A 26,930-nucleotide genomic window follows, 5' to 3' on the forward strand; every position below is an offset into this window, starting at 1 on the left:
TTTTTAAAATTCTTCCTGGAATTTAAAAGTACACGTTTTTAGGTTTAGTTTTAATTATAAATTAAATTAAAAGTAAAAAAAAAACTGTGTTAAGTAGTATAACAAAATAGAAAAGATACTTTAAAGCTACTTTATATTTCTATTTTAATAAAAAAACTTTTGATAATGACAAATTTATTAGTTCAAACCAAAATTTTACTACTTTAAGTGTGATATTGTTTAAAATTCTAGTTTTTTCCAGGATTTTTAATTATTTTTGTTCAAAGATTTATGTTTTTCCTTTTTTTTTTCAAAATTTCTCAAATTCAAGGTTTTTCCAGGATCGTAGGTTTTGTGGCAACTCTGTTGCATTCAATACATTTATTTAGTTAAGTTATAGACATATAAAAACTTAAAGCTCTCTAAAAAAAGTTTTTTATTTCAATTAGGCTGTTAAATTTTATAAAGAAAACTATAACACTACAACATTTTAAAAATATAGTTCAGCTTATAGCAAGGCACTAGCTAAAGGATCTAAAGTTTGGACATTTTTTTAAAAGTTTATTCAAGCTAACTTCACACTCGTTATTCAAAATCATAAGTAAAATTTCTTTCTCAAAAATTCAACATTCATTGTTTTAAAGTTGAACAATAATTCACAACCATATCTATTAACGTGTGTAAAAGTTCTGTTCAAAATCTAAGGTTAAAGTAAATAAATTAAGTTTTTTTTTTTGTGGGCTACACAGGTACCAGGAACCAATCAAAACACGCCTCTGGTTCGAACAGCAAATGCAAAAAATACCAAAGCAACAGTCATATAAGTACGCATTCGCCGTCGACAACTGTTTATGTTTTTTAATTATAATATACTTAAAAAAGTTTATTTTTTGTTACTAAGTCATTTCAATTTACAACGATTTTGCCCTTTAAAGCAAAAACTAGTCTGTGTTAGTCTGAATTGCAATAAATTTACAAAAAAATTGTTAATCAAAGGATGAAAAAATGATGTGTTTAAAACTTATATTCTTAAAATCGTAACAAATTCTTTTAAGGAAAACAATAAATTTTCACTAGCATGAGATTTGCTAAAAACTGCAAACATATTATCAAAGAAAATTTAACACATAGAGCATATATTCAATGCTTTTATTTTATGAAAAGTTATCGTTTCAGATTTCGAGCTAACAAAATTAAAAATCTATCTAATATAATAGAAAGTAGATCTTATAATGACAAAGAACTTTTTTTGTTACTACCCTTGTCTTTTTTATTTTGAAACAGATGGTATATAAGATTATATTGCAATATAAAAAATAATAGATATAATTAGATTTAGCAACTAGCATAGTAACGCCAGAAGTGTGTTTTAACTGCTTTTCTACTTACTGTGCTGGAAATTAAAAGAAGAAGACGAGGAAAAAGAAGCTTAGATAGTTAAGTAAAAACATTGTTTAGTAAAAAAACAAACCTTTTTTATTGGATTAGGTTGTAATTTGTTGCTTAATTTTTTTAAAAGTGAATGTTAAATTTCAAAAAAGTAAAAATCAAAAAAAAAAGTTTCGTTTCTCTAGTTGCTTTTTATCAGGCAAAAATAAAAAAACCTGAAAGTAATGAAAGTTACTAGTTAGTTTTCTCTGAAATCAACTACACATCCTGTAGTTTTTTACTCAAAGAACAAAGTGATAAAAATTTTTTAAAATTAATTTCCTAGACCTAGTGACAAACTTTCCTTTTCTATTTGTTTAAAGCAATCTCTGTGAAAATAGAATAAAGTAGTATTGCGTAATGAATATAAAAGAGTAAACAATTTATTCAGTGAAAAGTATGTATTAAAAAATAATACAAATACCTTTTTATGTAAATGAATTTAAAAAAATATATTTTCTTTATTACTCTACTAAATGAAATTTGCACATTTTTAATTTTTTTGATAATGTATGAAGTGAAGTAAAAAAATTATATTCAGGTGGTCAACCAGTTATTCTAACTAAATAATAATGTCTGTTTGGTTCGTCTTACGTTGAATAACACAACTATCAAGTGCTAACAATTTTTTTTCTGAAGAAGAGAGTGCTATGTTTTAAAATTTATTCAACGATCAACATAGTTTTACCACTGTTTATTTGTTTAGTGTATTAAATTTCTTTAATTACAAAAACACCAACTTAATAAGACTTTATTTACAGCTTAAATGACAAGTTACGTTTTAGGCAATAAAAAAGAAAAAAAATAAACACAGAAAACCTCTATGTTAATTTAAAGATTTTAAATAGTTTTTACACTCTCTATGTCTGATTATTTATTTTTTTTCCTTTTATTAATCCTTCTTCTGGTTATTTATTGGTTAAGTTTAAGCTTATAACACTTTTTTATAAAACTGATACAGTTTTCATTAGTTCATTTGATAAATTTATTGAATATATAAATTTATAAATGTTTAAGTTGTGTAAAAGATCACTTTTTTACAATTAAGTTTTTGTTAAATATTTAACTTAAAACGTGAATAAAATTATTGCTCAATTTGGTTACATGACTATTTAAATTCGTACAACTCAAATTTTGACATTGCTAAATATCGAAAAAATGTTGGAGAGCCACAACTCAAAAAGCACAATTTGAAGAAAAAAAATATTTATTAAAATAAAAATTATAAGCAGCTAGCTATATTTTACTAAACTTTGAAATAATTAAGGAATATCTCCAATTTTTTTTTTCAACAAACTGAAACTATTTTTAGATATTGATTAGACAAACATACGGATATTTTATTTAGTTTAATACGTATTACCTCTTTAGTTGTTTTTAAAGATTTTATTAAGAAATTCGAACTGTCGAAACTTGAACTGTCCGAATTCCGTGAACCCGCCTAAATGTTATACTATTTTTTATGTTGTAATAAATTCTAACTCATTTTTTATACTTCGGCCAACTCGGTATATTTTTGATTTTTTTAACTCAGGGTAGTTTAAAGTTTTTTATAAGTAACAAAACATTTTTTTAAGAATCTAAATGAGATTTAGATAACCTAATCGCAATACTCTGTAATTTTATAACTAATTTTGTTGAAGAACTTGGTTTTTATCAAATTTTCAAAAGTAAGAAAACATTTTTAAAGAAACTAAAAATACTCTAGTTGAGTAAGGACAGTTTAAAGACACTCAGGACAATATATTTCAATCATGTAGTAGCAACCCTGCATTTAACAATTTTTTAAAATATCTAGACTATGGGTGGGCAACGTCAGCGTACGGATTGAAAATAACTGGCGGCCAAAATTTTAAATATATGTGGAATTGGGACCTCAAAATGTAAATGATGAGAGCATGTAAATATGTCCTGCTAAACAAAAACGTAAAAATTATACTAGTTTTGCTGTGATTAAAAATGAAAAGCAACAGAAATATGTCTTAGACACAATTTACAGGATATTTTAAATTTATACTAGATATAGTGAGAAAAGCCATATAAATTAGTATTTTGTCGAAACAAGTTTGATTTTTATTATTTTTCGTGTTTTTGATCAACCTGAAATGCCCAGGCCCGCCAAGGACAAAATTTTTTTTTAATTTTGCCAGCCGACTAAAAGAGTTGCCTACCAGAAATTTACAGTCTAGACCAGGGTTTTCCAAAGTGGGTCATGACGAAACACGGGGGACACGAGCAGCAAAGGGGTAAGAGGGGAGCCATGAGCAGTAAATTAACCACTAAAAAAACTTGTTACTTTAAAGAAAAAAAAAAATTGGCAACCGTGTTAAAATTTTTACAGATTGTTCTGGTTAGTTTAAATGTATTGTTTTAAAAAAATAAGGAATGACATCTATTTCTAAGCTCTATTAAGTTGTTGCAAGCATTAATTTTGACGAAAAATTAAAAATATTTCTTGGTAAGTTTTAAACAACAAATTAAATTTATTGGGCGCCTTTAAACTCAAAAATACTTAAAGCATAAAAGAAACAAAACTTCTTTAGATGATAAGAATAATTTTATTAAACAATTCATAAGTTCTTTGTTTAACTTTCTAATCACCAAAAAAGTTAATTACCGAATGCCCGCCCAGAATGAAATGACATAAACTTAATTTTGTTTTAATGGTTGAAAATGTAGGTGAAACTTATTTAAAAGTAAAAAAAAGCTTTCTAATTACAAAAAACCTTTATATGTTAGATAAAATGAAAACATAGAACGATTGATTTTAATTTATGAAATTATTTATCTGGACAAAGCATACTCTTTTTAATAGCTTTATTAAAAAACAGTTATAAAAAATTAAATCGTTTACAAGTTTAGTAAAAAAGTCTAATCTGTTAATTAGAAGAACTTGAAATGTATAATTTAAACAGTAAAATCCACTTACTAACGGCAAAGTTACAAAAAGACTACTTTATTGACAAAATCTCATTTAGTTTGTAAAAATAAAGTTATTTTTAAACTTAACAAAAAGAGGTTTCTAAGGCAAATTAAAACAGAATTTTAAATCTACAAAAATATTTTGAAAGCATAATAAAGAAATTTAAAGACACTTTTTAACAAAATCGAGTTGTAAAGTAAAAAATACTAGTAAAACAATAAAACGATTGTTTATCTTAGAAGTTTATACTTTGGTAAACACTAGTTTGAATTTATAAATGTGTTATAAAAGTTGAGGAACAAATAGTAATAAATTTGTGCTAAATGTATTTCAAATAAATATTGAAACTTATTAAAATGAACAAAATATCTTAATTTTGGCATGTGTACGTATTCAGAATACTAATATCAAATTAAAATAAACCGGATTCAACAAAAAAAAAAGTATCCTAAAACGGAAATCTCCGTTGGTTTTGCCGTAACTTTTCGTTTTCCTCTCTCAACTGTTTGTTTTCTGCAATTAATTTACTTGCCAGCGCGTCGAACCTGGCGTCTATCCGATCTTCGATGTCGATGGCGTTCCGCGCCACGCAAGCTTCCAACTGACTGTACACTTCGTTGAAGTTGTCTCTGAAATTAAAGTTTTTATGATTTTTACATGAAGTAGTGTATTGTGTTACAAGAAATTAATTTAACAAACATAAAAACTTTAACTAAAAAATTTTTTTATTAGTTACAATCATTTAGGTTAACCTAGCGTAAAACACACTAACTTTTTAATTTTATTTTTTCAATAAAACTTTAATAATTAAGTAACAAAATAAAAAACATTGATCTTCATCTTGTTTTAAATCTTTATTCAAACAATAATAAAAATCTTAAACCTTATCTAATAACGTTACACAAAATATGTATTACTAAACACTAACAATATTCTGTCTTCTGAATCTTTGATAAGGTCTCTTATAATTCCAATTTGAAAATTTTCTCCCCCATTTGGTAAATTATTTGAATTATTTGATTTCTTTATTTGTTCTTCTTTAAAATTATTATGAACAGTGTCTCCATCACCTAAATTAATATGAATGTTTTTATAAGCAGTAAAGTAATTTATTTATTATTAGTGAGCATTAGTTTGTACCATAAATTTAATTATTACTCAGTTTAATATTTTTCCATTCACCTTAAAACTATACAAAATCTTTTATTAGAAGTTTTACTCTTTACATATTCTATAATATGATGATTTAATTCAAGATTTTTAGTTCTTTGATTTTCAATGATGCTTAACTAATACATATTATGTGTATTTTTTAATTTCTCATTATGTTTTTTATTTTTATTCATAGAAAATAAGTTTTTTAAATTTAACCTTAGGATGGTTACATGGGAACTATAATATTTTTTTTATTGAATCTAGAACATAAAACTGCATCTAGATTACACTTGCAGCTTTTCCATTGCAACTTACCGTTCGAGGGCTGCACATCTTTCTCGTGGAGTCTGGAAGGGCCGTTGGATTTTCTGACGGTGGGGAAGGGTGAAGGTGGTGAGAGCGGCGAGGGAGTCCTCAGCGATGAACTTCTCGGCGGAAGGTCCAGCTTCAGTTCGTCCGGAGATCTCCGAGGAATCTTCTTCTCGCTGCTCTTTTCAGGAAAAATGTTGCCTGAATTGATGTGTAAGGTTAAAAGTATGCGATGGAGTTAAAAATTTTCACAACGTAATATCATGTAGAATTTTTGTAAAAATTAAAATCATTTATGAACGAAAAATATATTTCACTACACTATTATCAAAAAATTTATTTTTAATTTTACTCAAACTTTTACAATAATCATCGTAATCTAACCGTGACCGAAGCTGGTGTCGCTGCTGAAATCGGTGACGTTGAGGTTCTGCAGGTTGTTTTTCTCCCAACCGCCGTCGGTGGAAGTGGTCAGGTCCAGGTGAGAGTCGAAGTTGGAACTTTTCGCCTGCAGCTTGGCAGCTTGCACCGGCGTCGAAGTTTTCTTTTCGCCGACGGGTGGCACTGTTGAGCGGTAAAATTAAATGTTACGACAAATCAAAACAGTTATTTTCTTAAAGTAGAAGCAAATGCGAACAAACGTAATTCGTGTTCGCTGATGGACTTCGACACGCTGGAGGAAGAGGTGGTGCTGTACTCGGAAGGGCGGGAAGTTTTCTCCATCATCCGTCGCAGCATCAGCTTTTCGCCACCATTTGCTGTACAATTGTAAATCAAAGTAAACCATCGAGTCAACAAGTTTGTATAAATTTTTAACCCAATTTTAAGACACAAACTGACGAGCCTAAAATATGTTCATCAAAAATTTTGTTAGTTAAATGAGGATGGGCAAATAATTAGTATGTACTGATTATTGTCCTATGTTACTCAAACGCTTTTCACTTATACAACGCTTAAATTTAAAAACATTAAGTTTTTATTTTTCATGTACTTAAACTGATTTTCAAAAAATTAATAATTTAAGACATGCATACTGTTTCAAATAAATTTATAATGTATTAAATTTTTTGTTATATATCTAAAGAAATTGAACATTTAAACTGGTCAGTATTATGTGTTTACCAACAGAACTTAATTTAACTGTTTATAAGTAAGTATAACTTGAAATAAAATTGAAGTTATTTTTCTGCCAAACAATTTAAATACACATAAATGACAGCGCCCTTCAATGTAAATTAGTTTCTTAAGAAATTAATGCAGCACTCAATGAACTTGACTTCATCAAAAGCAAACCAACAAAAGTATTTGGAGACAAGCTTACACCTTAAATCAAACAAAAAATAAAATATCTTTTTTGCTTACTTTTTGAAGTTCTTGAGATTTTTAAGAAACAAAAACTTGAAGCAATTGACAAAAACAAAGAAAAGCGTTTCAATTGCAATGTTTGTTGAACAAATATTTTTGAAAGAAATGAAAGCGTGGGTTTTATTTTATTACACTATCGTCTTGTAATTAAATAAATCTGTAAAAAACTCTTTGGTATTTACAAAAACTGATTTAATATTATTCATCAATGAGCAATAATGAGTTTATTAAAACTATTTAAGCTGATTTAAGAATAAAAAATACTTCTTGAAAGAAAAACTTTATCGTTTATTTTCTGATTAAATTTTGTACTAATTAATTACTGTAGGTGATAACAAGTTTACAAAAAAAGCAACAAATAAGTTCATCATCTATCACAATCAAATCATGTACATAAGTATCTAATTTCCTATAAAAAAATAAAAGGAAAACTTTTAGAATTAGTAAACGAGTATGTGCTTAAAGTTCTAATTTAGTTTAAGTAAGTTATAAAGAAAGTAAAAAACAAACGGGGCAGGTCGATGCTGGAGGGGTTGCTTGCAGAAGTTCTGCTTGACGAGCTGCTTTTCGTCGCTGTTGACTGCCTTGTTGACTGTAAAGATAAAAATAAATAAAATCCCAACTCTAAATAAAGTCGTTGTTTCAAAATACAACATGACCAAGTTGTTATTCATTTAAACTTTACGGCAACTTAAAAACTGAAGTTAGCTTCCGGTAAACAATCAAATATTTGAAAACAATAAAATACTATTTCCAAACCAAACAACTTATTTAAATACTAAACTATCAAGTTTTACTTCACATTAACAGGTAATTTCGAAAACATTACAACATTCAACGAACCCGCCTCCTGTTCTGGTTGACGATGGCGTGCACGGGCGAGTGGTGGGCTCCCTCCACCCTGTCGATCACGTGACCGAACTTGCGCATGTCGTACTTGTATATGGAGCCGAGCGAGCTTCCCACGAACAAAGAGTGGCCGTTGTGGAGGATGCAAACCGACATCAGCGGCTGGTCCGCCTCGCAATCCTGCACCGGCCTGTTGCGATATTAAGTTGTTAAAAATTTAAATTTAATTTTTTTTTTGTTGGTTTTAACAGAGATTTTCGCAGCGGTTTGGGATAAAACCAGAAAACACTGTTTTTTAATGCTTCAAACAACCTTATACTATACTATTGTAAACATCAATTAAAACAGTTTAAGTTAATAAGCATTTAAAAACATGTTTATTGACCTTTTATTTAAGTAGCTTTAATAAAATAGTTTTATCAAATTATTATTTGTTTAAAATATTTTAGTTATACTAACATTTACAAAAATTTTGCTGCAAATATATTATAAACTCAATTTAAGTATAATTTATTTTCAGTACAAAGATAAACAACCAGCACATGTAGCAAAAACATGTTGAATTACTGTTGATTAAAACTTTGAAAACTTAAGTTCTAAAAAGAATGAATTTATTTAGTTTAAAGCATCTCCTTGATAAAACGTGTTGCTACTTGACTACAAAATTTTGGTACAAAACACTTATAGTAGTTTTTATTTCAAGTTCAAAGGTAATTCTAGCATTCTGTGACACATTTTGAATTACAGCTTTACTTGTACTTTAAAAATAAAAAGCGTAACCACAATCATGAAAAGTTTGTAAGATAAAGTATACTTCAATTATTCAGTTTTGAAGTACTATGAAAAACCTAATATATATAAAATTTAAACTACTTATTAAGTATCTCAAAAAAAAACCTCATATATCAAAACATTCTTTGTAAGGCAGTTTTTAGTCGTAACTAGTAAACACTAAAATTATTTTAATTAAGAAAAAACCAAAAGCTTGTTGCAATCTAAGCTTATCATAGCTTCTAATATCACATATATTTTATTTTGTTTGTACATTATAGAGGTTGAAAAATAAAAGGGTTTAAATCAAGATAAGAAGTTTACAAAAGTAATCAACAATTAAACCTACTTACTATAAAAACATGCTCTTAAAGTGACTATAATTGAAAATTAATTTTGAAAAAACACTTTACCAGCTTGAACATAAAGCGTTTTATTTAGGTTAGGTCAAAGAACCACAAAAAGCCAAGTTGAAATGTTAAGGAGTTTGTAGGAGCATTGTTCCAATGACTTAAACAAACAATAAATTCTAGCTTTTGTCAGTGATACACGCAAACAATTCACTAGGTTAGTAATAACAAAGTTCTAGCTTATATTACTTCCTAACAAAATAACTTTTTTTGTGAAATACGTTTCAATAAATACATAATAAACTAAATTTTCATTAATAAACATACAACTTATTGTACAACACGGACAAAAAATAAATATTGTATACACTTTAAATTTTTTGATGAACTGTGTTTTGAAACAAAAATGAATACTATATTTTTACTATTATATTTTAATCTTATTTCATATCAAAAGAAAAAAAAAAACAGTATAAATAAGGGCATTATTACTATATATTCACTTAGAAATAAAAGAAAAAAGAAAAATTACTAAGTTAAAAAAAAAACTCTTTCAACAAATACAAATGCAGATGACACTGCTTCTAGCTACTAAATTTATTAAATATTATAATTTTTGCAAAAAAAAGAGTTCAAGAAACTTATTTTTTAACATAACTTTTATTTTTAAACATTGCGTTCACGAACGTAGATATGTAATATATTCAGTCAAACAATTATCTATAGATACAGTTAAAAGTATCAAACTAATTACTATGAAAAACCAGTACTTTACTTTTTGTTATTATTTGTCTGAAACAGAACTTTTTATTAGTTATATAAGCATGTTAAAAAAACTTTTATGTATAAACTGACCTACCCTGTTTGAAATATTTTTATTGTATTTACAAACCAGGGTTGCCAAATGTTTTTGGCAAATTTTCTCCAGGTTTTTAAAAGTACACATTATTGGGAATATTCTTAATTTAAAGTTAAGTTTAAGGTAAGAAACTGTGTTAAATAGTATAAAAACATTGAAAAGATACTGTAAAGCTACTTTAAATGTGTTTCTAATAATAATAAAAAATGTGATAACAAAAAAAAATTATCTATATGATGGATTTTTTTGTGACTAATCGAAATTTACTCAACATGTAAAATTTGTTTAAAATTCCAGGTTTTTTAATGAGTTTTGTTCAGAGTTCTTTTTTTCAAAATTTCTCAAATTCTAGGTTTTTTTTAGTCTAAGTTGTCAAATTCCAGGCTTTTCCAGGATTCCATGTTTTTTGGCAACCCTGGTTTATTTATATACTGACCTAGCCAGTTTTAAGTATTTTTTACTACATTGTATTTACTACACTAAAACAGTATACAAACAAACAACTAACAGCTTGTTGGCAGTGTCGTACAAGGCGAGCTTTTTATCGATGCCGACCGTCGCCACCAGCAGGTTGTTGTAGGGGGAGAAGGCCAGCTGGGTGCAGGGGCCGCTGTGGATGGCGGGAAAAGTGTGGTGCTCCTGCGACTTGTGAGCGTCCCAAATACTCAAGCTCCCGTCGTCCAACGCCATTGCTGTGTAAAAGAAACGATAAAACTATATTTAAATTAATTTGAGGACAAACAGTACTTTATTAGAAGTTTTATTAACAATTTTACAAACAAGCTCTTTAAACATTCATTTCTACAGTTACTTTGTATAAAAAATTATGCTTCGAACACATCAAAATAACTTTTATTTTAGGCCCATTATTATTTTTTGATGTTCTTTCAAACGCGTTGTCCGCAAACAAGTAAAACAAGTTTCCGCGGTCAGCAAAACGAACCTAGACGGGGGTCGTTCCACGGCGAGAACCTGATGCACCTGACGTTGGTCTGCGCCTCGCACACCTGCACGTTCTGCCTCACCTGCGAGCTGACACCCACCAGCGATATCGTGTTGTCCTTGTTGCTGCACGTCGCCACCATCGAGTCGTTCTTGCTCACCGACAAGCAAGAAGCCGCTGAGCTGTTGCTCGGCCTCTGCGAAAACAATTGACTGTTGTTGAAATACGTAAGAGCAAAATAAAAGGTGGTTGAATGAAGTTGAAGGGGTTGTTTAACAGTTTTTATGAAATGAGGTTGTAAAAGGCTGACCTGAAAAAAAATCAAAACAAATCGCATTATAGCTGTCTTTAAAAGTTAAAGTACTTGAATATTTTTCATGCAAATCATTCAAACCTGGTGAGTTTTCCTCAACGCCAGGGTGCCGGTGTCGAACTCTTCGATGAGTTTCGAGTTGGCGTGGCAAGCGAAGAGCTTTCTGCCGCTCCTGTTTATTCCCATGCACACTTTTTCCTCCTCCCTGCTCTTCAGCTGCAGCTCTTGCAGCTTCTGTTGATGAGTAATAGTGCTTAAAGAAAAAAAGCCGTTAACAGTATTTATTTATGAAAAAGCATAGGAAAAATTATACTTAAATACATATCAAATACAATACTTAAAAAATAAATAAGTATTTTTATCGAAGAGTTAAAAAGTTAAATTTGATTAGCCTTAAATTTCTAAATGACAAGAAAATTATATTTTAAAATTAAAACTCCTTGAATAGTCTTATCTTTTTTTATCAAACAAAGTTTAAAAAAAAAACATTTTGACAAACTAAATGCATCATCACTTTAATCTATATGTTTATTTTTTAAATTTCTTGTTTAAATTTACGCCAAGTTTATTTCTAAACCAATTAAATATGAAATGGAGTTTTAAACCATTTAGATTGTATCCATTAGAAAATGTATGACTAAAAACTTTAAACTTTTATATTGAACATTTGTAATTTTCAAAATCATGATGATAAATTTTATAAAATACACAGAATAAATTAAAGTGATATTTTTTTACTAAAAAAATATTTTAATTACTATTTAATTAAACATTTAACTATTCAACAACCATTAATAAAAAAAAATCATGCTTAAAACTTAGCAGACACAATTGTTACTAAATAACTCTTACAACATTTCATTAACAATATAACTTTTCTAAATAAATAAAAAATAGTCTATAACAAAAATTTTTAATTGTATAATAAACGCTTACGTTTAAACCTGAAGAGAACTCAGAGACTATGATGTGTTTGTTGTTGTAACCAGAACTGAACAAAACCTGAAACATTTAAAGAAGTTATTTATAAATTTACGAAACACTATTGTTTACAGTTTACACGATATTAGATTTTTTTAATTATAGATAACGCAACTTGAACACATCAGGTTGAAAAGAACTAAGTTGTAAAACGTAGTCTCGCAAAACATTTAAAATTGTAAATATTTTTAACTTAACTGAACTAAAATTTTTAACTTGATCTTACTTATTTTCTACTTTAACTTATTTGAGTCATTTTTATTAATTCAACCTTAATCATGATACACAGCTGTTTAAAACGCTGTTAGTCTTCTCTTTGAAAAAGATTATGTCAAACAAAAGTAAGTAATAAAGTCGTTTTTATTTAATAAAGTAATTTTTTTTAAATTAAAAGTAAATTCTGATTAGTTTAGAGTATCAGTAAGTTAAAATATACAATAGTGTTCGTGTGTTTAACAATTAAAGTTTCAGTATAATAAAAGTCTATTTAAAAAAAAATTAAATATTCGTGTGTATTGTTTAAGCGGCTCAGGTTTTAATGCCCGAGTCCATCTTCGCAAAATAAACTCCAATAATAATAATAATAAACACTTTTACCTAAGAAAATAAACTAAATAATTTAATTTGTCTGCTTTTGTTAACATGTATAATTTGAAACTAACATCATTAAATATTTAAGCAACGTTTAAGAAACAAAAAAATGTTGAAATGCGGTTACTAAAAGATCTTACAAAAGAGAAAAATGTGAAGTTCACTGGTATACACTCTCCATTTAAAACGAAATTAAAATTTTGAGTTTTAAGTATTAAAATATTTATTTATGTAGCAACAAGAAAACTAACATTATTGTCTTTATTCCAACAAACGTTTCCCACTTTGCCAACATGAAATTTGTGGCTGTGTGTTTGAGTTAAATTTGAAGTATCCCAAACTTTTACATCGTCTCCACAGGAGGTAATGTATGTCTCTGAAAAGGCGTTACATATAGAACTTGTGATATTAAGCAAACAATAACTAAAATGAAAGAAAAGTACCATATTTTAAAGAGAGTAATCAAAGTTTTAAATATATATTTTTTTTAAGGAGCCAAAGTAAGTCAAACTTCATACATAAAAAAAAATGTTGGACTTTAGGTGATATTCACTTTTAGCCTAGGCTTCTTATATTTTAAATAGAATTATATAAGTTTTAAGAGCAAGACTTTTACAGTATAACTACTTTTAAAGCAGCTAAAAAACTAAACTTAGTTAAGAAGAACAAATAGATAAAGTTTTGATAGCACATTGTGTAAGTAAACCTTTTATTTTTCACACTTATACAATAATATAAAAATAAATGTTTGAAAAAAAGCGCTTAAGGGCATAGGGGTAAATACTTTTTTCAATTTGATTGTACTTTGTAGAGGTTTTTAACTAAGCTACAAATTTACTTTTACAAACTTTAAATTCAATATAGTTTTTGAAGTATGGCCTGTTAAAGATAAAGAGTAATAGGTTTCTTATGGGAGGCGCAAACTAAAAATGCAAAACAAGATCAAGTTCTTATGCTCTTATATCAAAGTTGTTTTTATATACTTAAAACCAATGATCATAGTTTAAAGCAATTTAATTTATTTAAATTAAGATCATATACAGGGTTGCCACTCTTTGAGTCGAAAATCTTCCCTGAGTGACCAGAAACCTCCTTGAGTAATCTTAAACTTCCCTGAGTTTTTTTCAAATCATTAAAAATTTTGTTTTACTTCTGGCGCAAATTACTAATACTTTATGTTCATTTTTCTTCTTCATTAATAAAAGGAAGGTTGTATGTGTATGCTTCAGCGTTAGATGCTTACTAAACTAATTAAAAAAACTGTTTTCAAAAATTCAATGTTAAAAGGTCAAATCAATTGAGATTAAAAAACAAATCTGTGCACAATTTTGTGTAAACATGTTAATTAAATTTATACATAACAGACAATAGTTTATTTTATTTTTTGACATTTTAATTACTTTTTTTTACTAAAAACAAGTATTTGTAACAAATAACTTTATTTAAGAAATAAGGAACTATAGTACAATAAAGTTTTATTAAACTACATAAGTAACTTTTCAATACATATTTAACCACGACTTTATACCACTAAAATGTTTGTTTTTGGTTATCTTTAGTCATGATAATTTACAAATTTAAAGCTCAAAAAAAAAACTTCAATGTTAACTGTAAGAATATTGAAGAACTAGCCGAAAGGCTAAAAAATTTCAAAATAAGCAGTTAAAAATAATTAATATTAACTTTTTGAACAAAATATTAAAACTGGATTAATTAAATCTCATCTTAGATCTATAAAAAAAATTCCCTGAAATTTTCAGAAAAAATAAAAACTCCCTGAGTTTCCCGGAGATTTTTTATAATTTTAAAATTCCCTAAGTTTACCTGAGTGTGTAGCAACCCTGATAAAAAAAAAGGCGTTCCAGAATGCAATTTAAAAGCTAGTTATTTAGTACAGAACTCCCACTTTAAACTATAAAAAATCAAGAAAAAATAAGATAGGAAGTTATTATATAAGTTATTAGAATGCTTTAAAATGACAAATCTTGTTTTTAGACACTCATAGTTTAAAGTTGTATTTTATATAATTCTTAGAAAAAGTTCATTTTAAATTTAATCAAAAAAACTTATATTTAAACTTATATTTAAAAACTAATGTCAATAAACTTAAGCTTACAAGTTAAAGTATGCTACTATTTCTATCACGACGATATTTAATTACTCTTTTAAGTTTATAAACTATTTTAAAAGTAACCTTACATTTAGTGGATGGAAACCTAGTTGTAAAATGTACAGCGCATTCGAATACATAATATAAAAGTTCTAGATTACAGTAAAAACATACTTAGAATATTTTAAATTTAGGTACGAATACTAAGAAGACAATAAAATTAAATGTACATTACAAACTTACTGTCTATTGGCATCTTATTGTGTAGTTAATTACCATCTAACTGTTTATTCTGCTGAAGATTTAGACTGAACAAAAAGATCTTAAGATCATCTATATTATATATTTAATTTATTTAAAAGCTTAACAAAACTCTAAAATAAAGTTTTGTTATTTTAATATATTTAATATGAGATTTAATAAAAAGTAATTAAATCTTATATTAAAGCAATATATAAAAAATTCTAAAAGATAAAATAATGTGGTTGTTGAATTACCTAAATGATATAAATAAAACTTTGTCAAAAAAAATACTTTATTAAAAGTAGTTTTTTAACTAAGAAGAAAATTTTAGCTATTTGTCTTTTTAAACCAAAATTATAATTAGTAAAAAAGTAATTTGGTATCTTTAGTGTGATTATAAATATCTTTAAAGCTAATAGATAAAATAAATAATACAAAATTTAAATTGTGTAAACAGCCGAGATTGTTTATTATTTACAACTTGTAAGAAAAGTTCAGAAGAACTGTCTATTTATTTTGGTTTATACATATAGAATCAAAAAATATTTTTGTACGTTAAAGTTCAAAATTTCACTAAAAATATTAAGCCTAAACATGCTAGTATCACATTTCCTAATAAAAAATGCTATATTTCGAGTTAGTCTATTTTTCAACAATATTGTTAAGAGTTTCAGTTAGATTGTATTGAGCCTTTTTCAATTCATCTTCAGAATCATTAGTAGACATGCGCTGTTTCTTCTTTTCAAAGTGTTCAAAATGTTCCTCTAACCTTTTTCCTCTTGGGCGTTCTAACACAGCTTTATACCGTTTACTGTCAATAGGATAATTGTCATTTAAAAACTCGCTATTCACTGCATGACAGGCTGATTCAAGGTGAAGTTGTTTTGAAAGATCAGAAAAGTTGTCTGAGGTACCTTTGGCTATGTATTCATGAGCAGTGTGAAAGACTTTTATGTCAGTATCTTGCTCAATGCTTTCAATGAGTGCTTTGGTCATACTAGTTCTTGCTGCAAGCTCGCTCCATTCTGACTGAAAGTTCTTAAGGAGCTTTGCATAAGCATCAGCAGCAATTCTCCACTTCAACCTTTGGTTGAAATCGGTTTTAAAAAGCACGAGAGGTGTTTCTTTGGCTAGACCAAAACTGGGCTTTCCTTGCACATTTTTTACATCTAATAAAGTTTTGACAACTGAGGGGTTTTCTCTTTTGAGACCAATAAGAAACAACATAGCCATCATACTTCTTACTTGATGATACACAAATCCAGAACCTTTTATTTTTGCAAAATAAAACTGATGAGCAGAAGAGTCATCAGAACAACTTTGGTTAAACGGAAGTATTTCAAAACTGTTAATTCTTCTGACAAATGTTTTGCAGTTAGCAACATTTATTTTACAAAAGTTTCTATAGTCATTAAGACCACAAAAATTCTGCGCTGCAGATGACATTAAGTCAATATCTAATTTACCTTTAGGAAAGAAATATCTATACTCTCTACTAGTACAGTCGTGCCTGGCAGAAAAATTAAAACTATTGAGTGGTGCCCATCCTAAAACTTTTACTTCTTTAGGAAGTACTCTATTCAAAATAGTAGCATAATCATATTCTGACAACAGCTGTTCTTCAGTTTCCTGTTCAGCATTATCTTCAGAACTTTCTTTTTTTCCATTGTCAGTATCTTTGTCTGGGGAGCATACTCTTTCTAGCTCAGTTAAAGCAGCTTGCACGGACATCACATTTGGACCGGATTTCAGCTTTGAATTTACACACAAAGTCATTACCTGGTCAAAAGAGCTCACTCCCTTATCAGTTCTGCCGCATTTGCTAAACTTTATAGGATCAGATGGATCAACTAACTTAGTCTTTTGCAAAGCGCCCCTTAACATGTTCTCAATTGAATCGTCTAAATTTGGATTGCTCTGCAGACCATCATAGTCCCAGCCTAAATAAGCAACTTTTATTGCAATGTACCTGTACAATCGCTCAGTTAATCCTTTTCTATTGCTACTATTTTTTGCTTTTTTAGAAAAATTCATCATCTTGGAGTGTTTGCTTTTTACTTCATGCTGCTGATTCTTGAGTTGGCCGCACAATGTTTGAAGGTTTAAAACCTTCCTTATTAGATCTTCTTTGGTCATTTTTTCTAATTCTGGTCGTTGACACAACTTAAACATATCTCTTGAAAAATGTTTAGAATTAGTAACATTTTGGTATGTTGAGGATGAGATTCTTTTTAACATATTTATTTGCAGAGCTATTTGTATAAACCTACAAAAACCATACACAAATTTTTTTTAAATACTTAAAACATTTTAAGTAGCTTAAAAATAAAACATGCAAACAATATCGTTTGGGCATTAGAATTTTTAGAAGGTTGATAAGAAGTATGCATATTTTTGTATCTATAATTTGTATCAATGAGTCTAGCTGATTTTGTTTTATGTAAAAAAAATATTTTCATTTAGTGCTTAACCTCTGTAAGAGAAAATTTAGTAGGTTTTTCACTAAATGTGCTATATCCTTTTTTTTTAAATTGCTTAACTACTTTTGCAAAGTACTGATAAACTATAGAAAACATCATTAACATGCAACAAAATTAAAAAACATGGTATTACAACTCATTGGTATAAAAATTTTTACTAAAAATATGATTTGAATTAAACTGTAAGTAGGAACTAAATATACCAAACTTTTATGTTGCATATATCATATCACATTCCTAAATTAATTCTTTTATATGTAATAACTAATTAAGAACTTTCTACTAAAACAAAAACTAACTTTTAAATACTTTATTTTCTAGGTGGCCACTACTTGGGGCAAAAATTCAACCTGAGTGACCAAAAACTAGCCAAGTTAAAACAAAACAGCCTAATTTAATGCGAAAATTAAAAATAGTGTAATATGAGTAAAAAACTGAATAGCTGTTTATAAAGCTAAAATATAAAAAATATGACATTAACAACAATGGAATCAATGTAAACACATTAAAAAAGTACATTTTAAGTCAAAAAAATAGTAGAAGATTTAGGAAAATATCTAAACTAGCCAGAGTTGTGCAATAAAATTAAACAAGCTTGGGTTTTGCAACTAAGTTCAAACTAGCTTGAGTTTGCTTAAATTTTTCAAAGCTTATTGATAATTAATACATTAAGCTTTGAATTAGGCGGATGAATGGTAGTGTATAGTTGTAAAAATTTATACAAAGTTTAAAAAGTTATAGTAGCTTCACTTCAGGTAATGTAGTTTAGAAATTAAAATAAATTATACAATAAAATATTATCATGAAAAGCTAACATTTATGTTCTTATCAAACTACACTTAGTAAAAACTTTAGATATATGTCTTTAAAAATAAAAATTTACAGTGTGGCCACTGATTTTTGGCACATTTTTCAAGTTTTAAAAATTCTTCTAGGTTTTTGAAAATACACCTTTTTTTACCATGTTAAGTAGTAAATCAATTATAAGTAGAAAAGTTGCCTTTTGATAGATTTAAACTACTTAAACAATACATTATTACTATTGTTTGATCTTTGTTTTGTTCCATTGTACTGTTATTTTAAACCAATTTCTTCAAAGATTTTTGTTCAAAAGCCTTTATGTTGATATGTAACATAAGTAGCCATACAATATTGTTAAAATTTGTTAGTTTTAACTTGTTAATTTTTCTTTCATTATTTACCAACCTATTCAATTAAGTAATATTTTAAAATTTGGAACAATTAATAAAAAGTTATACAAAAATGAAAACAAATATAAGTGAAAGAACTAAAAGAAATTTTATGAACTATGAATAATTAGAACTTATAATTTAATATTACTTGTCTTGTATTTCTACTTGTTTCACTTTGCACTAATATTTTACTTCAGTTTGGTATAAAACATTGCATTTGACATTTTTATTTGGCTCTGCTCTTATTTTGCTCTTGCTCTTAGTTTTTGCTTAATCTAAACTCTATTAAGTTGTATCAGTCAAAAATAGGTTCTTGTTGACTGACTTTACATGATATTCAAAACAATTTAAATGCAAGTAAAAAAGTAGTTTTATTAATTCAAGTAATAATTTAACTAACTATTTATAAATAACTATTTAAAAACTTGTATGTTCTTATATTGTTTATTGAACAACAAAAATAAGCGCTCAAAATATTTGGTCCTACAACCTGGTGCACAAAAAAAATTTTTGGTTATCGAGTTGCACACCACAGATACCTTTTAAAATTTTAACATCCTGTCCAGGATACACTTTTTTAAGTATAATGTTAATTTAAGTATGTCAAAATGATAAAATTTACAATTTTTATCATATCAAAATTATTGAAGAACTAAAAAAAAATTCAGCATTTTTCTACAAAATTCAAGGTTTTCCTAGTTTTTTTTTTAATTTTAAAAGTTCCAAGTGTTTCTAGGTTTTTTTTTGTTTAAGTTTTTTATTTCCAAGTTTTTACAGGTTTCCAGGTTTTGTGGCCACCCCAACTTTAGCAAAATTTATGAGAAAATGAATATAATTCAAAATATTAGTTATATAGATCTTGTTACAATATAAACATTTTTAAGTGTTCTGACAATAATGGAAAACCAGCAACTAAACAATGGAAAGTTTAATTCAATTAAAAAGAAACCATAATATTATACCATAGACATATTTTACCTTGCAATTTAGTATAACTCAGTAATGGAGCATAAAATGTATTTTTTATAGTTTTTATTGGGTGGTCACTAAACTTTTGAAAATTTCATTCTAAGTGTTTTAAAGTATAAGTTTTTTTGTAACTTTTTAGTATAAAACTCAATTTGAGATGAAAAAGGTGTTTTAAATTGTTAATATGACTGAAAAGATACTTTACTGTCTTTTTAAATGTATTTATTGCAGTTTATACTTAGTTTTTAAATCCAGTTCTTCATTTTTAACTTCATAATATTTTTAAAATGCAGTTTTGCATGGCAGCAATATCATCAATTTACTTTTAGAACTACTATTTTAAAGCAAAAGCAAAGATACAACCTAACAAGGTGGCCACTGTCTTTTTGATATTTCTTCTGGGTTTTTGAGAATACAATATTTTTGTTAATCTTTATAGTTTAAAAATTAAATTAAAATAAATGATTTCTTCAAATATTATAGAAATGTAGAAAAGATACTGCAATGCTACTTTAAATTTATTTTGTAATGAATTAAATATATAATAGTTATTCATTACCTAATTTAAATTTCAGAATTTACTATTAGAAATTATTTCAGATTTTTCTAATTTTTTTATCTATATTTTCAAAATATTGATTTAATATCCACCCTGTTGTTTTGTCTTTTTTAATTGGAAATTGAAGTTTGTTTTTGTGACAACCAGTAGACTCAAAAAATTCACCAACTTCTGAATCCAATTAGTCCACTTACAATATTTATTTAGTTAAACTTTTCAAAGGCTCTTCTTTTACAGCAATAAGGTTTTAATAGGTAAATAATAATAATAGGTAAAATATCAACATTTCAAACTTTAAAGAAAAACTTATCTATAAGCAACCAGTGAGTAGCACATATTAAAACCATATTTAAGCACTTGATAAACTGTTTTAATAATGGTTTTTAACATTTAATTTGTAGAAACTTGTTTATAATAAGCCTATCATTTTATTTAAAAGTTATTTATTTTGTTCATATTTTGGTTTCAACACAACTGGTTTTTTGGTCAGTGTGTGTACTTTTAAACCAGGGGTAGGCAAACTGGGCCCACGGGCCGAATTAAAATTTTGTTTCAACTAATTTAATATAATCATGTTTAAAAGAAAATTAAAAATTTTATTGTTATCTTTCAACCATTATCTCTATTGAAGTCTTTTCAGCCTCAAAAATGCAAATTTTTAACAAATTTTTTGTATGATATTTTTCATAATTTTCTTTTGTTCAAAAAGGTTAGTATGAAAAATGTTTTTTCAAGAAAAGTAAAAATGTTTCTTTTTTGACCTGCCGACCCCTGTTTTAAATTACAGCTAGAAAATTTGTCAACTTTAGATGTATGCAAACTATTCAATTTAACCTTCAAAAAAAAAAGCCTTTAAAGACATTTTTGTTAAAAAATGACTAAATTACATCTAAAGTAGACTAGTTTTTTTTTTTCATTAGTTCAAAAAAATACAAACTATTCCAAAAACCATAAACTAGAATAAAGCAAGTTATTTACAATACAATGAGAAGTATATTAAAAATTTAATTAAAACTCTACAAAGCTAAAAGAAAACAATTTGAATAAATTATTGCATTAAATGGTGAAATAGGATTTTTATATCTGCTATTTACTGGTTGTTTACTTGACTACAACTTTAGATAAGTTATGAATAAAGTTTAAAATGCTTTTTTTATTAAGTGTAAATATTCATCTATTATAAGCTATTTGCTGCAAAAATTATTACTACCTAAAGTATCTAAAAATAAATTTAATACATAAAATACATAAATAAATAAATACTATTAAGTTGACTAACTGAATTCAGAAGTTGGTGAACTTTTGACTCTATAGGTTTTCACATATCAAGTGTTGTAAATTACTAATTATAATCCTAGATTAATAGTTCTCAGCACATTATTTATTTTAAAAGACACTCAGAACATAAAAAAAAATGTTTTACAATTGCAACTAACTCTTTTATAGTCTTAGATGCACTACATTTATTTTCTAGTTGTTAACTGAGTACAGCTTTGAAAAAAGTTAAAGACAATGGATAAAAGTGTTATAGTTCTTTGAGCAAATAGAAAACTACTCTGAAATTGTGAGTAGATTTTCAATTAAAATAACATTAAAATGCTATTTTCATGAACAAAAAAGCTATTTTTTCAGCTTTAGAACTATAAACAATGCTCATAAATACATTTTTTCATAGGAAAATGAACAATAAGTTATTAAAATAAAAACTAGCCTAGTTTAGATCAATCAAATTAAAATATTCCTACATAAATATGCAGGAAAGAGTGGTATACATTTGGTGCTGATTTTAATCTTGCAACCTACAGTTTTTAAGATTTATAAGTCATCGAACCAATACTCTATAATACTACACATCCATTTTGTAAAAAGGCTTGAATATTTTATTTATTATTTAAAATAACAATGTTTTGTTTGTAACTAAAATGTTGGTTTCGATTTTCAACTTTTGGAGAAAAATGAAAACTGGTTGTAGGTTTTCAAACATATCTGATTTAAATAAAGAGCGTAAACTTGGCTTGAATGGTTTTTTTTGTAATTTTTTTATGAACCAAACTTTAAAACCGATCATTTTTACTTTATTTAATGCTTAATTGAAACTTTTTTTATTTTGTTCTTAAGAACGTTGTTTTGCTTTTCACAAAAACTTCCATCGAATCGGGATTTTACTTTTGTAGTGGGGCCCCTTTAAAAGTTTAACGTTTTTTGCATTTTTTTACTTGACACCTATTTTTCCGAAAATTATAATTTTTTTCAATTTATTGTTGTTAAAATTTTATTCAATTTTTGTTATAACATATGCCTAAATCAATTTTTTAGCTAAATTCCAAATTTACACATTTTACGTTTTTTTGGTTCATGGTATTATAGCAAAAACATGATATTTCTCTAATAATTTTTATTTTTAATGGACTTATATATTTAAGTTTTATGACGTTATTATGTTTTTTCTTAATTTATAATTACTTTTTTAATATATAATTTATACAAGTTTTACATAAATTCTTAGCACTTGAGTACTTGGTTTACGTAATTTGAGGGATTTCTTGCTCAAAATACCGAGCCCAAATCTTACAAGGTATTAGATCAGGGCTCAGTAAACTGCGGCCCGCTGGTAAAACCTAGTCCTTAAAGGGTAAAACTGCGGCCCGGTAAGCCTAAAACTTGCACTAAATGTTTTTTGGTTTAAGAAGAAGATAAAAAAGGTCACCTTTTGACTTAAACTTTTTGTCCTGGGCAAGACGTTAAAAGGTATCCGTATTCCGTGGTGTGCAACTCGATAACCGAAGGGTTCTTCGTGCACCAGGTCTTAGGGCCAAAGTTTTTGAGCATTTTTTAGTCGTTTAATAACAACAACTGCAAGCTGCAAAAAATATTTTTGAAGCTTTGCTGGCGACCCCTGTGTTAGATTTAGATGAACTGTTTTTATTACAAAATTTACAATCACAAAGACAAAGTTAAGTTTATAAGTGATAGTTAAGTTACTACAAGTAAAATTCGGAAAATTTTTTAGTAAAATCCTATCGAAAAAATCTTTCGTTTTAACATGTGGTTGTAAGCAATTTGATTTTTTTTGATTAATCTTAAATTACTGTAAACTACTGTAAAACTGCGGCTCGGTAAACCAAAAACTTTAAAAATTTTTTTGACTATTGTTTCAGATTTGCATTGAGTCCTATTGTTGATGTGACGGAAATCCACCAATTTTTGCTGAGTCAGCATAAAATGATAGAAAAAATTTATGTTATAATTAGTTTTCAATATGTTTGGGTAAGGTGGGTAATAATGTTATAGGTATAAATACTTTTTAAAAATTAAAAAAAAAATATTGATGATTCAGCAAATATTAGGGGAAACACCTTTAATTTAAAATCGGACCCATTTGCATTTGTACATTTTTAAATGACTTTGAAGTTAGGGGTAGAAGACTAGTTTTAAGGATTAAGTTAAAATATTTAGTTAAAGTTAAAAGCAAGTGCTAACGTTTTAAGTCAAACACATACATCTTAAAATTTATAAGTTAAACGATTTAAGCAATAAGTGCGGTTTGTAATTATTTGTACAAGAGTTTTATCTTTATAAAGATAAATGTAGGTGAAAAATATTCGCCAGTGATAATAAAAGACTATTTTAAACGACAGTAAGTGGAAACTCAAAGCAAGACTTAATATCTATTATTTAAAACTGAAAAATGCATTGAGTTAAATTTAAGTTATGGGTTGAGTTACAAAAATTATTATTTAGTAAATAACAGTGCTGCATAGTCTCTAGATTTCTATGAGAAAACAGCCACACAACAACTCGAGCGTTATTTTTAAATTTAAACAAACAAACGTTTGTTCAGTTTTTAGAACTTTTAATTTTTAGAATTTAGGCAAGTCTGCAGCATAAAAACTTTGTTTTATAATTAGGTTTTAATGCTACAAAATTTTAACAAACTAGACTAAGAAGTTAAGAAATCAAAACACACATATAAAATATGCATATATGTCTTTTTAAATTAAATTTTTCAAAAACTCTACTAAAACTAGCTTGGTGTTTAAAAAATTACTTTAGTATAAATAAGCATTACGATGATCAATTTTATGTAAGTGTGTATTAAAAAATATTTCTAACAAAAACTAATAAAATCTAACTTTCAAGTTATTAGTTTAGCTATTATTTATTAGTCAAGCTTAACTTTAGGCTAAAGTACTAAAGTTAAGCTTCAATACTTCTTTGTTGTTTATTTTGATTGCTCATTTTAAACTTAATATACTTTTTAGTTTTTGTATAGAAATGAGTTTACTAACCTATGAGATTTGCATAGATCTGTTTTAGTGATTTATTCCGCACAGCCGTCTTGTAATAAAATGTTTTCCATCCATACAGTTTTCATTGAAACTCTTCCGTTTATGAAAATAGTTTGATCTAATGATGTTTAAGTAGCATTTAGCTTTTAACTGGATCCTATTTCACGAATTTACAAATCTATAACTGTTTGTTATAAACTTAGGTTTATATACATTACTTTGAATGATTTAAAAGAGTTCTAACTTTTAGGATCGAATTTTACGAATTTCATTAAAACAAACGAGGAGTTATGACAAAAGCTTATTTCAATATGTTGTTTTATAAAAAATAATTCCTAACTGCAGTATTATATTTTACTACTATAGTAAAAAAAATGAATCAGTAATATAACTTAAAAGTGTTGATATTTTTGAAATAAGTTTTTTGAGTTTTTAATTATTTAAAAAATAAACTTTAAATACTATTATTAATAAAAGTATTTTTGTAATATAGTTATAGGCACGTTTTGATAGCTTATTACTAACTGTATTTTAAATTCTTTTAATCAATATTCAACATTTCAAAAAGCAGACACTATATTATTGGAAAACAAATTCTTTAAACACAAGAATATAAAAATATGAACTATTTTTATAGAACACTACTTCTTTTATTAATTACTTTTCTTAAGCTTTTAACAATAAAGTAATTTTGATAATGTTATAGCTAGCTTAAAGACAAAAAAACGTAGTTTAGAAAATATTTGTCCACCTTTATGGACTTAGGGTGCAAAGTAAAACAGTTTTTAAGCTCACTACTGTGTTTTCGAATTGTTAATTGTTATAAAAAATAGTGAATAAACTTTAAAACCGATTTGAAAAAAAAAACGTTGACGATTATTGTTATAAGTTTTCAAGTTATATAATTTAGTTTAAAGCAAAGGGTCCTAATATTTATTTTTAAAAACACTATCTATTTGACTTCTAGGAACAATTTTCAAAAATTAAAATCTAGTAAGTAATCAAGCTTTATAGATTCAACAGTTTATTATATGTTGTCTAAATATTTTGTTAAAGATTTTCTACATGTCTTCTTTAAACTACATCGCTTCTTAATTTGAAAAATAAAAATGCTTGAACTTCTATGATTATATTAAAAAAGTAAAAGTTGCAGGACGAAATAAAAGACAAATCAAAGAAAGTGACTGATATGCAAATAAAAATTCAGATTTAAAAAAGAATAAGCTGTGTAAAGTAGATATTTTTTACATTACAACATAGGTATATATTATTGACAAGTCCTGGACAAGACATTAAACTGTATCCTTAATGTATGAATCGATAACCGAAAGGTTTTTTCGTACACCAGATCCTTGGACATTACTTACTGAGCGCTTTTTTTTGTCATTTAATAAACGATATAAAATAAAAACTTTAACAATGGTTGTTGAGTATTTAATCATTTATATTGTATTTTTGACTTTTGATAGGATATTTATGAGTGTGAAGTTTGGTATAAAATTTAATTTTTATTTATTATCAATAATAACTTTTTAGTAGTTGATCCGAAATGTTTTTGAAATTTTGTAAATGTTCGATTGGTTTAACAATTTTGTTCATATATAAAAATTACCATTTTTTCAATTTTTAGGTACCAACCCATGGTCATATTGTTTATTAATCACGTTTTTAAGCAATTTTATTTAAAGTAGTTTTCTTGACAACTGTAAATAGAAATATAGAAAACATTTTTTTTTATAAAATGCATTATTACGTATAAAGTTGCATTTAACTATTTTAGATAAAAAAAATTACAATCGACAATTTATTCTACAACATTTATTGACGACTATTTAGTTAATAGATTGTTACTAGTAAAAAACCATGAAGACTGATACCTATTTGCGAATTCAGGAACTAGAGAAGAAGTTGAAAATGTCTGAAGTGAGTTTAAGTTAAGTTAAGACGGTTAAATATATAAAAATCTATGCTTTTACTATAAAAATTAAAATTTAAGGTGCATGCAAGCTTTCTATACTACTAAAAGCTTGTTAGTTTTGTTTTATGACATATGTCTGTGATAAAAATGATCTTTAAGTATCAGCCAGCTATTTTAAAACAGTTTTAGTGTAACGTAGTTTTGAACTGAACTTTTTCTAGATGACCAACAAAAGGCTTGTGAAAGACAATAAAAGACAGAAGTTGGAAATAGAGAGAAAAGAAAAAGTTATAAATTATATAAAAGCTGATAAAATAAGTTTGAAAAAAGAGCTGTTTAGAACTATAGAAGAA

At 26.8% G+C, this 26,930-nt stretch overlaps 2 protein-coding genes across 2 annotated transcripts; both read right to left on the reverse strand.

Moving 5' to 3' along the window:
- Nucleotides 1-4,626: 4,626 nt before the first annotated feature.
- LOC145831813 (uncharacterized) lies at nucleotides 4,627-15,302 on the reverse strand. Its single transcript, XM_082939154.1, has 13 exons — nucleotides 15,170-15,302; nucleotides 13,068-13,192; nucleotides 12,181-12,246; nucleotides 11,326-11,478; nucleotides 10,932-11,127; nucleotides 10,497-10,680; nucleotides 8,003-8,198; nucleotides 7,670-7,751; nucleotides 6,436-6,552; nucleotides 6,179-6,358; nucleotides 5,801-5,995; nucleotides 5,259-5,400; nucleotides 4,627-4,959 (listed from the first exon to the last, which is right to left on the reverse strand). The coding sequence occupies exons 1-13, from the start codon at nucleotides 15,180-15,182 to the stop codon at nucleotides 4,779-4,781; spliced, it is 1,830 nt and encodes a 609-aa protein (XP_082795280.1). The 5' UTR covers nucleotides 15,183-15,302; the 3' UTR covers nucleotides 4,627-4,778.
- Nucleotides 15,303-15,426: 124 nt separating this feature from the next.
- LOC145831334 (tRNA pseudouridine(38/39) synthase-like) lies at nucleotides 15,427-24,730 on the reverse strand. Its single transcript, XM_082938553.1, has 2 exons — nucleotides 24,706-24,730; nucleotides 15,427-17,316 (listed from the first exon to the last, which is right to left on the reverse strand). The coding sequence occupies exons 1-2, from the start codon at nucleotides 24,728-24,730 to the stop codon at nucleotides 15,812-15,814; spliced, it is 1,530 nt and encodes a 509-aa protein (XP_082794679.1). The 3' UTR covers nucleotides 15,427-15,811.
- Nucleotides 24,731-26,930: the final 2,200 nt, after the last annotated feature.

The sequence above is a fragment of the Thalia democratica genome, chromosome 3 (genome assembly GCF_965202585.1).
Source record: "Thalia democratica chromosome 3, ktThaDemo2.hap1.1, whole genome shotgun sequence".
Taxonomy (NCBI): domain Eukaryota; kingdom Metazoa; phylum Chordata; class Thaliacea; order Salpida; family Salpidae; genus Thalia; species Thalia democratica.